The 15,155-nt window shown below is 39.2% G+C and overlaps 1 protein-coding gene across 1 annotated transcript; it reads right to left on the bottom strand.

The window, feature by feature from the left end:
• LOC109839352 (serine/threonine-protein kinase D6PKL2-like) lies at positions 5,967 to 15,153 on the bottom strand (the record flags this gene model as incomplete). Its single annotated transcript, XM_020407780.1, has 2 exons — positions 5,967 to 6,982; positions 14,024 to 15,153. Coding segments are annotated over 2 exons (2,016 nt in total), but the record flags the coding sequence as incomplete, so codon positions are not given.

The raw sequence follows: 15,155 nt of genomic DNA, 5'->3' as shown, positions 1-15,155 counted from the left end.
AAACGATGTTGAAGAACTGGAACTAAATACATAAATATATATGTTTCCCAAAAATAAACTGAATTAATACCACAATTATAAAATGAATATGTGAAAATGAACTTGAAGATCAATGTTTAACATGTTTAATCAAATATACCCTGTTATTTTCCGTGGACAAAATCTAATCATTGAAATTGTTTGTTTGCACATATCGAAAAACTAGCATACTATTTTTCAAAAGAGACTAAACTGATAAATGCCAAAAACAAAGAAATTTATCCCTTAAATTCAAAACAACCATGCACCAAAGACGAAAATATTGTAGAGGCTCAAAGAATGTAAACCACTCATTTTTTTCACTTATGGGAAGTTTCTATTTTTGAGCCTCGCCAATATTTGTCATGGTCAATATTATGGTTTCAAAGATTCCACTATTATTAGAATTAAATGCATAAATATAATAAATATAATTAAATAAATAATAAATAAATTCTATAAATGACGCTTATATAACAAAATTAATACCACAAATATAAAATGAGGAACTGAAACGCCGAACCAAGGGAGCGTAGGCGTTTTTAAGAATGATGAGCAAGGATTTTTGTTTTTTGTTTTGGTTGATGGAGGAGTTTATGATGGGGCTTTATTTATATAGATTTTTAAGGGTCTCTTTGTGGCGACGGTTATTGTAACCTCCGTCAGTTCTCATCCTAATCGGTTCTATTAACTGATCCCTATCCGTTGGCGTTGGCAACTACCTAGGAGCAAACGGGTCGGGTTCGGGTGAGATTCATGTCTGACCAAAACCCAATTGTACAGGCCCAAAGTTTCCAATCCTATATTGCATTATTGTAATCTTGGATTTGATAAATTCGATGAAAATAATTAATTTAGATGCTAATTTTTCTACTTAAGGGTCTAGTTATACCTGACCCCGATAAGTGTATACACTGATGTTCATAGAGAGCCGTAATAAGATCAAATCAAGAGGTCTCCACGATTAACCCAAGAATAATAATAGTAAATAAATAAATTTAATCTAGTCAACAGGAGCCAAGATAAGGACAGCTTGTTACCCATTTGATAATAGGGAAAATCTTCTTTTAACCCAAAGTTTTACTCCAACTTATTTTTAAACCCACCTACTTTCATTATGATCCATACACCCAAAATACAACACCCACTTATTTATAAACCCAAAGTATCAAATACATCATATTTGTATACTGTATACAAAAAATAAAAGATAAATTCGAAATTACACTGTTCTTCTTCTTCCTCCTCCCTAATAACTACTCATGGCTCAACTCACTCTTTCTAATTATCTCCATCCCTAATAACTGTTCTTCTTCTTCCTCCTCCCTAAATTCAAAATTACACTGTTCTTCTTCTTCCTCCTCCCTAATACACCATATTTTTCTGGTTCTCCTCCCACTAAAAAAAAACAATAAAAATTCAAGGGTTTTGATCTCTTGCAATGGCATCCAATGTCAACTTGCAGGTTCTTCTTCGCTAGATCCTTCGTTGAAGGGGGCAGTGGCAGCGGCCCTAGGACCACCACGTCCACTCAAAGCCGACCAATAGAAAACGGCATGTTAACATTTTAAAATTTTTCAGTTTTTTGGCAATATCTTGTTAAAAATGTCTTGTTCTTATAAATTGATGGATTCTTATCAAGCTTATGTTTCAGGAAAGAGTATGTGCATAACAATTTTGCTCATATATATCTATGTTTTGGTGACTAGGTTGATGCATAGAAGGTGTTTGATGGAATGACAAAAGGGATATAGTTATTTGGACCACAACGATTAGCGGTTATGTCATATTGTTGTTGGTTGATGAGGCAATAAAGGTTGTTGATAAAATGTCCCTGAAAAGTTTGGTTTTGCGGACCGCCATGATCTTAGCCCATCAGTATGCCATCCTACGCCCTCCGGTTGCTCCTCACCATTTTCTATTATCGCCAACACCTAACGCAATGCACAGCTACCCCTCAATCAGAAACGATTCGTCAATGCATGTACACTAACTTCCCAATCAAATACATGAGAGAATCCTCTACTCTTTGCATTCGATCAGATCTTAGCATTGTTGTCACATTGCAACCCAAACGGCAAATCAACTACAGCCTGCAATATGATGTACCAAGTAGTATCGAATGTATCGTGTTGTATGAAATTTTCTATATTTTGTATATATAGATTATTTGTGTGTATATTGTATCAAATGCACTATCCAATGTATCATGCTACATCAAATTTTCTATTAGAAATTTATCAGTATATCTAGTAGAAATGTATACAACGTTTCGATAGTGGTGATTTTGGATTATTTCCATTCAATCTTCATGGATTATTTTCATTCAATGTTATGTGCTTGAGTTTAGTGGTTGATAGATATGAATATCTGTAATGAATTGATGCACTGATTGAACTGAAGAAGTTTTGATGGTAGGTTATGGTAACAACAGCCTATTGGGCCATATTATGTTTCGTGTGTCCAATTATCCACCTCGACGAGGGGTCCTCGTTCAATTTTCCAACTTTTGATAAAGTATAGCACTTTATAAGAAAGTATAGCAGCTTATTGATGAAGTATAGCACCTTATGGCAAAGTATAGCACATTATGGCAATAGTATAGCACCTTATCGATAAAGTATAGTACCTTATAGTCTTTGGAAATTCAGCAACTTATTGCGTTGCGATAAACCAAATCAGTTTTGTTAGGGCCATGCAAACACTCAATGACCTACGCTATGTGTCGCGTGACCAATTACACTCAATGACCTACGCTATGTGTCGCGTGACCAATTATCCACCTCGACGAGGGGTCCTCGCTCAATTTTAAAGCTTTTGACAAAGTATAGCACTTTATGGGAAAGTATAGCACCTTATAGCCAAAGTATAACACTATATGACAAAGTATAGCACTTTATTGACAAAGTATAGCACCTTATTGACAAAGTATAGCACCTTATGCTCTCTGAAAATTCTGCACCTTAAGTTGTCTAAAACCAAATTAGTTTTTTTCACCGCAACGCAAACACTCGATGACCTACGTTACGTGTTTATTGACCAATCATCCACCGCGATGAGGGGTCCTCACGCAATTTTGAAGCTTTTAGTAAAGTATAGCACTTTATGAGAAAGTATAGCACCTTATGGCCAAAGTATATCACTATATAACAAAATATAGCACTTTATTGACAAAGTATAACATCTTATTGGCAAAGTATAGCACCTTATGCTCTCTGGAAATTCTGCACCTTAAGTTGTCTAAAACCAAATCAGTTTTTTTCACGGCAACACAAACACTCGATGACCTACGTTACGTGTTTATTGACCAATCATCCACCGCGATGAGGGGCCCTCACGCAATTTTGAAGCTTTTGGCAAAATATAGCACTTTATGAGAAAGTATAGCACATTATGGCCAAAGTATAGCACTATATGGCAAAGTATAGCACTTTATTGGCAAAGTATAGCACCTTATTGGAAAAATATAGCACCTTATGCTCTCTGAAAATTCTGTATCTTAAGGTGCTATACTTTGCCAATAAGGTGCTATACTTTTCCAATAAAGTGCTATACTTTGCAATATAGTGCTATACTTTGGCCAAAAGGTGCTATACTTTCCCATAAGGTGTTATACTTTTCCCAGAAGCTTCAAAATTGCGCGAGGACCCCCCGTCGCGGTGGATGATTGGTCAATAAACACGTGACGTGGTGGTCGAGTGGTTTCGTCGCGGCGAAAAATTAAGGTGCAGAATTTCCAGAAAGCATAAGGTGCTATACTTTGCCAATAAGGTGCTATACTTTGCCAATAAAGTGCTATACTTTGCAATATAGTGCTATACTTTGCTCATAAGGTGCTATACTTTCCCATAAGGTGCTATACTTTGCCCAGAAGCTTCAAAATTGCGCGAGGACCCCCCTTCGTGGTGGATGATTGGTCAATAACACGTGATGTTGGTCGTCGAGTGGTTTCGTCGCGGCAAAAAAAACTGATTTGATTTTAGGCACTTAAGCTGCAGAATTTCCAGAAAGTATAAGGTGCTATACTTTGCCAATAAGGTGTTATACTTTTCCAATAAAGTGCTATACTTTGTAATATAGTGCTATACTTTGGCCAAAAGGTGCTATACTTTCCCATAAGGTGCTATACTTTGCCCAGAAGCTTCAAAATTTCGCGAGGACCCCCCGTCGCGGTGGATGATTGGTCAATAAACACGTGACGTAGGTCGTCGGTGGTTTCGTCGCGGCGAAAAAAACTGATTTGATTTTAGGCTCTTAAGCTGCAGAATTTCTAGAAAGTATAAGGTGCTATACTTTTCCAATAAGGTGCTATACTTTGTCAATAAAGTGCTATACTTTATAATATAGTGCTATACTTTGGCCAAAAGGTGCTATACTTTCTCATAAGGTGCTATACTTTGCCCAGAAGCTTCAAAATTGCGCGAGGACCCCCCATCGCGGTGGATGATTGGTCAATAAACACTGACGTAGGTCGTTCGAGTGGTTTCGTCGCGGCGAAAAAAACTGATTTGATTTTAGGCACTTAAGCTGCAGAATTTCCAGAAAGTATAAGGTGCTATACTTTTCCAATAAGGTGCTATAATTTATCAATAAGGTGCTATACTTTGTAATATAGTGCTATACTTTGGCAATAATGTGCTATACTTTCCCATAAGGTGCTATACTTTGCCCAGAAGCTTCAAAATTGCGCGAGGACCCCCCGTCGCGGTGGATGATTGGTCAATAACACGTGACGTAGGTCGTCGAGTGGTTTCGTCGCGGCGAAAAAAACTGATTTGATATCACCTTATTGGCAAAGTATAGCACCTTATTGGCAAAGTATATCAATTCATTACAGATATTCATATCTATCAACCACTAAACTCAAACACATAACATTGAATGAAAATAATCCATGAAGATTGAATGGAAATAATCCAAAATCACCACTATCGGAACGTTATATACATTTCTACTAGATATACTGATAAATTTCTAATAGAAAATTTGATGTAGCATGATACATTGGATAGTGCATTTGATACAATATACACACAAATCATCCATATATACAAAATATAGAAAATTCCACACAACACGATACATTCGATACTACTTGGTACATCATATTACAGGATGTAGTTGATTTGCCGTTTGGGTTGTAATGTGACAATAATGCTAAGATCTGATCGAATGCCAAGAGTGGAGGATTCTCTTCATCAACCACCTTTATTGCCTCCTCAACCAACAATAATATGGCATAACCGCTGATCGTTGTGGTCCAAATAACTATATCCCTTTTGTCATTCCATCAAACACCTTCTATGCATCAACCTAGTCACCAAAACATAGATATATATGAGCAAAATTGTTATGCACATACTCTTTCCTGAAACATAAGCTTGATAAGAATCCATCAATTTATAAGAACAAGACATTTTTAACAAGATATTGCCAAAAAACTGAAAAATTTTAAAATGTTAACATGCCGTTTTCTATTGGTCGGCTTTGAGTGGACGTGGTGGTCCTAGGGCCGCTGTCACCGCCCCCTTCAACGAAGGATCTAGCGAAGAAGAACCTGCAAGTTGACATTGGACGCCATTGCAAGAGATCAAAACCCTTGAATTTTTAGGATTTTTTTTGAGTGGGAGGAGAACCAGAAAAATATGATGTATTAGGGAGGAGGAGGAAGAAGAAGAACATTGTAATTTCGAATTTAGGGAGGAGGAAGAAGAAGAACAGTTATTAGGGATGGAGATAATTAGAAAGAGTGAGTTGAGCCATGAGTAGTTATTAGGGAGGAGGAAGAAGAAGAACAGTGTAATTTCGAATTTATCTTTTATTTTTTGTATACAATATACAAATATGGTGTATTTGATACTTTGGGTTTATAAATAAGTGGGTGTTGTATTTTGGGTGTATGGATCATAATGAAAGAAGGTGGGTTTAAAAATAAGTTGGAGTAAAACTTTGGGTTAAAAGAAGATTTTCCCTTGATAATATGAAGAGTATACAAACACAGAATCAATTACAGCAACTCTCATCTCACTTACAACAATACATGCTAATACCACAAAACCTCCCAAATCCCAACTGTCATCAGAAGAACTCAAAGTCCAGGTACTTGCCTCCAGACTTCACGTCACCCCCTCCCATCCTCTTACTGCTACTCCCACCATTTTCTCCTCCTCCTCCTCCTCCTCCTCCTCTCATCGGAATCTCGGCCTCCACCGGCCTCGGCACCTCCGGCGGTGTACTACACCGTATCAGCGCCCAGTTCACCCCTTCAAAGAAGGGATGCTGCTTGATCTCCGTCGCTCCCCTCTTCACCCCCAACCGATGCTGAGGCTCCTTGACCAGCAGACCCCTGATCAGATCCCTGCTTGAATAGCTCGTCGCAGGAGATTCCGGAAACCTAAGCTGCTGCCCAACCACATTGAACAGCGTCGCCCGGTTGCCTGACCCCTTGAATGGGGTTTTCCCGTACAAAAGCTCGTGGAGGAAAATCCCGAAGGTCCACCAGTCTACAGCGCTCCCGTGGCCTTCGCCTTTTATTATCTCGGGCGCGAGGTATTCGTGAGTTCCTACGAAGGACATGGAACGAGCACTTGTGGGTTCAGCCACGAGCTCAGGTAGGGTGGTAGAGTGTTGAGTGGGCTCGGGTCTAGGTTTTCTTGAAGTTTTCTTGTTTTTTTGAGAGAACAACCTAGGCATGAAGCATGCGGGTTGGATACACGCAGATGAAGGATTGATACACGCAGGTTGGACACAGAATGCACCTATTGATCGTTTAGAAGGGTCAGAGTCGAGCGATGAGGACTTTATTAGGGTTGGTGATACTGCACATCTTAGTGAGAGATCAAAGTCCGATAGCATTATGTGACCATCGTCACGGACAAGAACATTTTCAGGTTTGAGGTCTCTGTAGACAACTCCGAGCATGTGCAGGTACTCTAAAGCCAATAGGACTTCTGCCGCGTAAAATCTGCACAGACAGGTAAATAATATAAATTGTAAAATATTGTAAGAAGCTTCTATGATACAATAATTGAGGAAACAAGACATTCAGTTGACAGGTTTGAACAAGGAAAGATCATCCGTGGGTCTAGTGATGCATCGCATTGTCAATCTAGTCATTTAATTAACTGGTCATAATTCTTTTATTTATTCATTATTTTCTTTTCCTATTCAGCAGACAACTAAAATTTTCTGCTAAAAATATGTTACAGTAACGGATAAGTCATTCTCAATGGTATACGAGACAATGCGTATACAGGATATAAGAATGTTGTCAGGTAAAGAATCTCCTCTGTTATGCATATTCCTTATACTAGTTGTCAGCATGGTATACTTAATTTGAAAGCAGGCATTGAGAGGGAACATAGAGGGCAAAAAAAAAGGCTTTACTGTGGGTTAAGAAGGTATTTCCTACGTTTCCTTCCGTCCTTTACCTTATACTGGATGGTTGACATTCAGGCAGTACCCTGAATTGCTGAGGGGATATTACTGGAAGACTCCGTCATTGCAAAATCAAGAAGATAATCTTGCTTGTATTTTTAAATTCTTATGCTTTAAAGTTGGACGATAATGTAAAAAAATTGGATACCCTGGATATACTTCCACATCCAGCATGTTTTTTTGAAGTTAAATTGATAGTTAATGGGCACCCTAGACTTGTTTTAGTGAGTTATTATGTTTAGACTCGGACTTATACGTGAGCAATAGATACTGCCACACCCTGGTAAATTGCATATGGGTACATCATGATTTTCCAAGAAAATTAAATGTAACTTTCTTAGTTATAAAAGGACAAAAGGTGGTAATCTGCACTCTCCATTTCCCGCTTGTATCAATTCTTAAACTGAAGAGAACTTTACATAACAACCCAAAACCGCCACCACCCCTACCCCCACCCCCACCCAAAGAAAAAGAAAAGAAAAGAAAACAAAAAGAAGGAAAGGCCACCGCATCTCAAAATTCTACCAAACCCTCCTGAACTATGGGAAGATCTCATAAACAATGTTAATGAGTAGAGTGATAAGTTTGAATTATGACAAATCAAAACTTGTGATGAAAAACTGAACAAAGAACATTCATGTAGGAGGACAGGACAACAATCAGGCCACATTACCTTCTACTCTACATGCTAGCGCCATTATCAGATTTTCCTATAGTTTGGGTTTTACTAAAAGTTCCGGGAGGTTCTCTGATTTATAAAATTAAGGGGCTTTTAGTGTGAAACCTCATAGGTTATAGTGTTTGTGAAATTTACCGTTTCATTAAGTACTTAGATACAGATTAAAGTCTATACTTGTGTGCCTTCATATAGATATTAGTTGTTGAGAAAGAGTGTCTATGCTCCCAATTAAATGTTTAACATAGATATATTTCTTTTCTCTTTTTCTTCTCTTTTCATAAGAAAAATTATCTAATCACCAAGACATTATGCTGCTGGTACTGACTAGATGCGCACTTGAAGTTGGAACCTATTAAATTAATAGTGGTTAATGGTTGTACCCGAACCTTAAATTTGTATGGCTATATATTTCTCTCTATTATCTTAATAAACAATACTAGGGTTTCTCTATATCTCTACATATATCAGAGCATGAAACCATCCGCCAAAATCGTTCCCAAAAACCGCCGCCGCCGGTCCTCTTCACCATCACCACTACGCCGCCCCCTCCTTTGTTCTTAGCCCGCCCCACCTGCTGCGCCCCCTTGCCGCCGCTCCCTCTCGCTAGCCGAAAACCAACCGCTCTACCGCTGCTACACCACCCCTTACCACACCTGCCCCGCAGCCGCTTCCTGCCGCAGCATCACCCCCCTGCCCCCCTTGCAGCAGCCGCGCCATGTCGCAGCCGCCCATCGCTTGCAGCCGCCCCTCCCCTCGGTAGCCGAACAACCCTTAGCCACCCGCTGCCCCTCTTGCTACCCTCGCTGCATCGCGCGCATCCTGCTGCAGACCCATGCGCTTGTTTTGTGCGTTGGCCGTTGACACTGTTATTGCAGTGTTGACTATTCCCTCGACATTTCAGTCCAGAACTGATGAGAGGAAATGTGTATATCTCATCTTGTTGAGATATTTCACTTCTATTCTTATTTCCTTCGAAAAACGAGAATTTCACTTCTATTCTTGTTTCCTTCGAGAAACGAGAATATAGAGTTTAACTTGAGCCTTTGTGCAAACAGAAGCCAGGGCTCTCTCCCTCAGGTGATATCGCCTCCACGGCGTGAGGGCGTGACTATCTACTACTCTGCCTCTTATGTTTTTCAGATCTGGTATATGTCCGGCTGAAATATTATCATCCTGCTCCTGACCTGCTTTTAGTTTATGTTTCAAGAACAGATCTCTATTACTATATTGCCTATTTGACTACTATATGTCTACTATTGTTGCGATAAAATGACTACTTCGATGTCGGATATCTCCTCCTCTACTACTCCTTCTGTTGTTGCTGGAGAGACCTCTGCGCCCAAGGTAGTCTTGGGGGCTACAATTAAATTAAATGGTACAAACTATCTGCTCTGGGTATAAGCTTTCTGCATCTTCATTGGCGCTTAGAACAAACTCTCACATCTTCTGGCATCTCCACCACCCACCTCAGATCACACATACACTTCATGGCTCTCATCTGATTATTGTGTTATGACTTGGCTTTTCAATAGTATGGAAGCACAGATCAGTAGCAGCGTTATATTTTTAACCACTGCGAAGAAGATGTGGGATAGCTTGAAGATTATGTACGGGAATGGAAAGAATGTTTCCCGTGTATTTGAGATTTATTAGCGCCTATTTACGCTCAAATAGGAAGATAGGTCAGTTCCGAAGTTCTTTGGTGAGTTGAAATGACTGATAAACGAACTAGAGATGCATCAGCCTGCGGTAGCTGATGTAACGACGTTGTTGGGGTATCGACGCGATCTGACAGTGTCCAAATTTCTTTTTGGATTGCACCCTAATTTATAGTCTCAGGTGAGGGGACAGATATTGGGTGAAGATATCATTCCCTTATTGACTGCTACATTCTCCAGAGTCATACAGAGGTCTCTACTGGTGTTACTTCTGCTACTATTGCATCGTCTCAACCTATAATGGATCAATCTGTCATGTTCTCTAGTCGAGGCAGAGATCGCGGTCGTGGTCGTGGCCGTGATTCAGGGGGAGGGCGTGGCTCCTTTGATGGGAGATAAGGTGAAGCTGATAAAGGCTCACGTCAGTGTGATCACTGTGGGAGAACCAATCATATTTCTGAGAAGTGTTGAGAGATGTTTGGTCGTCCTCAGTGGGGCCAGGTAGCTGACACCGAGTCGACTCACTCGCCTATTTCTGCTACTACTTCTAGTGGTCCAGCTGTTACTGCCTCTATTGTTTAGATTTCTCAGGCAGATTATGAGAGGTTACGCCAGCTAGATCTCTCTCAGAACATTCATTCTGCTACTCATACATCCTCTTCAGGTATGGATGCTTACATTGCTTCTTCTCACAAACCCTGGGTACTAGATTCTGGAGCCTCATCTCATATGAGAGGTATAAATGATCACTTTGTATCTTTACATCTTTCTGATAAGTTTCTCTTTATCCGCATTATTGATGGTACTCTTTCTCCAGTTTGTGGTGATAGAGTAGTTCATGCTACTCCCTCTTTAAAACTAACTGATGTGTTATATGTTCCCAAATTCCCTGTTAGCCTATTATCCATTAGCAAGTTTACAAAATAAAAAAAATTATAAAGTCACATTCTTTCCATCTTATTGTGTTTTTCAGGACCTAGCAATTGGGATGACGATTGGTTCGGGACATAAGAGAGAATGTATGTACTGGTTCGGGACATAAGAGAGAATGTATGTACTATTTGAACGATAGTGTGTCAGAAGCTGGTCTTGTTGCATCGCAGGCTGACTCTACTTTATTATGGCACTGACGTCTGGGTCATCATTCACTACAAAACTTAGATCGGTAGTTTCTGTTCAGCCATCTATTTTCTCTTTAGGTTGTGAGTCGTGTGAGCTGGGTAAGCACCATCGTGCTACTTTTCAGAGTCGTGTCGATAAACGCAATAGCTTTGCTTTTGAGTTGGCTCATTCTGATGTCCGGGGTCCTTATCGTGTTCCCTCTGTGCAAGGTATTTGATATTTCATTATCTTTATTGATGATTTCTCTCGCATGACGTGGCTTTATTTGTTAAAAGAGAGGTCAGAGGTCTCGCACGTTATTGAACTCTTTTATAAAGAAATAAAAACTCAGTTCTCTACTTTTGTTCGTATTCTTCGTACTAATAATGCTTTGCAATATATGAAAAGTAACGTTTTAAAATTTTGTGCTCTTAATGGCATTATTCATCAGACTTCTTGCTCTCACACTTCACAATAAAATGGAGTTACTGAGAGGAAGCATAGACATAATGTTGTAGAGACTCAAAGAATGAACAAAGACCAAAAAAGAAAAATATTGTAGAGACTCAAAGAATGTAAAGTACTCATTTTCAGTTTATGAGAAGTTTTTATCTTTGAGCCTCCTAATATTTTTAATGGCCAACATATGTTCTCAAAGGATGTTGAACAATTAGAATTAAATGCATGTAAATTTTCCTGTAAATGGACATGAAAAATTTCAAGAAAGAACAAAGACCAAAGAAAAAAATATTGTAAAGGCTCAAAGAATGTAAACTACTCATTTTCATTTCATGTATTGGTTTGATAAGTTCAACAAGGTTATTTCTAGTATTGGTTTCCAACGCTGTCAGTCTGATCACTTTGTCTTTCTTTGGCGCACAACAACTGGTTTGGTTATTTTAGTTGTATATGTTGATATTCTGCTAACTAGGAGTGACTCTGAGTATCTAAATCGTCATTTTGTCACTAAGGACATAGGAAAGTCAAAGTATTTTCTTAAGATTAAAGTTGCATATAAAAAACATGACATGTTGTTGTCCCAAAGGAAGTATGTGCTAGAGTTACTAGAAGAAGTAGGTCTCTTGGAATGCAAACCTGCAAGCACTCCAATGGAGGTACATATTGATTTGTGGCGTGATGATACCTCTCTACTAGATGGTACTGAGCAATATAGGAGACTGATTGGAAAGCTAATATATTTGACAGTTACCAGACCTGATATTACCTTTGCAGTAGGTGTACTGGGCAGGTTTATGCATAAACCTAGAGAGGTTCATTGGACAGCAGCTCTGAAGATTTTGACATATGTCAAGAGTTGTCCGGGCAAGAGATTGCTATATAAGAAGCATGAGCATACTCACATTTTGACTTCCTCTAATGCTGGCTACGCAGGAGACATGGGAGACCGAAAGTCGACCTCAGGATTCTGTACTTTTGTTGGAGGTAATCTTGTGACTTGGAGAAACAAGAAACAAGATGTAGTAACACAATCTAGTGCAGAGGCCGAATATAGAGCAATGGCTCACACTGCTTGTGAGATGGTGTGACTACGAAAGTTTATGACAGAGCTTGGTTTTGTTCAGCCTGGACCTATGTCAATGCATTGTGACAACCAGTCTGCCATTTATATTGCACAGAATCTTGTGTTTCATGAGAGGACAAAACATATTGAAGTTGACTGTAATTTTGTCAGAGATGCTTGGGAGAAGAAGATAGTATCTCTCATATTCACTCCGTCCTCACAGCAACTTGCTGATATTTTTACCAAGGCTACTTATTCAAAGGTGTTCTATACTATATGTGACAAGCTGGCCATGGTAAACATCTATGCTCCAGCTTGAGGGGGAGTGTTAAATTAAGTATTGGGTATTGGGTTAATGGGCTGTTACCCGTTAACCTTAACCCTATTTGTATGGCTATATATATCTCTCTTATTATCTCAATAAACAATAACTAGGGTTTTCTCTATTCTCTACCAAACATCTGCATGTTTACATGCTATGTTTCTGCGTCACAAAAAGTGTGATTCCAGTTTATTTGATGAAGCATAGCCTATTGAAATATTGCAGCTAGTTGAACTTTTAGTACTGAGAGGCTTGACATCCCATCCCATTTTCTTTCCATATCTTTGATGCATCCAGCACATATTTAGGATCAACCTATCCTGCAGAATCAGACTCCAAAAAGAATAAGAATAAAGAAAAGGAGAATAGGATTTCTCCTCTGACTCAGGTAAAGAATGTTCATAGTGCAAACCTGATAAACTTATTATATTCTAATAGCCGCTGTTATGCCCTTCAGTCTTAAATGATGTACGCAACCCATAAGTGGTGTCGAGGATATAAAAATAATTTAAGCTAAAATTGTCTCCCCATGTAATTATTATTGTAGCGGTGAGAATCTCACAATCTCAACTTATATGCATAAAGCATAGGCCACATCAGATAGCAGTTCTGGCTATCATCATTCTCTAATTGGCTAATGTTCTATACAAGTGGGATCCTAGTCCAATTAGAAGGCGTGATAGCATAAGCAATCCACACTTGATACAACTGTTCTGGAGAAATAGAACAGATGTTTGAACCTGCTCCAGCATGGAATCGGCAAACATCCAATGAACTTAGACTAAGAGAATTCATGTCAAAAACCACATTCAGCAATAATCATGGCAATAAACTTCACAACTTGAAACTTACACATGAAAGATATTAACTTCCTAATTAACAAGTGGACATATTTCAGAAACAAAAACCCTTACCTTAAATGGATTCGTATGCCATGGTTGCCCATAGGAGACAGAAGTATCCAGAGGAAAGACAGAAAATGCGAACAAGTAGACACGGACTAAAAGATGTAAAAAATAATAATGAAAATAACTGTTCTCTTATTTTGCACCGATACTTTATTGAGATGAAAACGTAAGGCAATACGCATGGTATTTAGTAAATAAACGCTAAGTGTATCCTTACTAGCAGGAAACAAGAAGTTCAGAACATATTTATCATGACGAAATGGGTAGAGAAAACAACAAAGTGGAATAAAGGGAAATCATATTAGAAATGGCGTTTATGAAAATACTGAAAAATGATAAATAGATCGAAAGATGTAATGTCCTCAGATTAAATATTACCTTGCGGCGTACTCCGAAAAGTATTTCCCTGGCTGGCGCTGTCTCAAAGTGTGCAAATCACCACCCGGACAGAACTCCATAACTAAACAGGAAAATCTATCAGTATCAAAATGAGTATACAAAGTAGGAAGGAATGGATGATCCAGAAGCTGAAGAATCTCCCTCTCAGTTTGAGCCCTTGTGAGCTTCTTCCTGCTCGCCAGTGATGCTTTGTCCATCACTTTCATAGCAAAGAAGCACCTCGTTCCACTCAGTTCTGACAAGTAAACACTACCAATATCGCCACATCCCAACCGTCTAAGCAACCTAAAATGGCTCATACCCAATATACCATTCCGAGCCCTAACAGCAAGAATAGCCTTCCATCTAGGATCATTCCCCTTGTGAGGCTTGTTAGCGCTCCCGGTCACATTGCTCCAATTACTATCATCACTGAGGCCACTGCTGTCGCTTGCTCTGCTTACGCTTGTTCTTGCACTCTCAAGTGAATCCCCTCTAACACTTGCCTTACCACTCTCACAAGTTCTTTCACTGATCATTCCATCACTTCGATATGTATTTGTACAGCTATTCACAATACTCATAGTAGTTGCGACTCCACTACTGTCAATGCTACTGTGAGGGCTTACATTGCCACTGGGAGGTAGTGAAGCGTCCCACAATATCTCCTTCTCCTCAGAATCCTGAGGTAAATATGCAGGCTCTGCACTAAAGGGAGAAGGCGGCGTGCTCGATTCAACATTCTCTTCAACCGCATGTGATTTCAAACCCGAAACCCTAATTGGAAGGCCTCTAACAGGCAGGCTTTTAATCAAACACTTCTCTTCGCATTTGTTCTGGTCGATTGCTACATAAACCGTCTTCATCAAATCCATGTCTATTGGTTCCGGAGGATGACTAGCACCCGAGAACGAAGAATGTGCCTCTTCTTCGCAGTAGTCACCACTCTTAATGCTAATAACCTCAGGAGTTGAATCATCTGGCTCTTGTAAAGAACCTTTCCCCTTGCTATTTGCTTTCAAAGGGACTGGTTTGTCTAAATTTTGATATTTTTTCGAAGGATTTGAACTTTCTTCTCCTTTGAAAATGCTTCCGTGAGAACTCAAAGCTTGAATAACAGCAGGGAGCTCCT

This window comes from Asparagus officinalis, chromosome 4 (assembly GCF_001876935.1).
Source record: "Asparagus officinalis chromosome 4, Aspof.V1, whole genome shotgun sequence".
Taxonomy (NCBI): Eukaryota; Viridiplantae; Streptophyta; class Magnoliopsida; order Asparagales; family Asparagaceae; genus Asparagus; species Asparagus officinalis.
The sequence above is the reverse complement of the archived record's forward strand: the minus strand, read 5'-3'. Positions and strand labels throughout refer to the sequence as shown.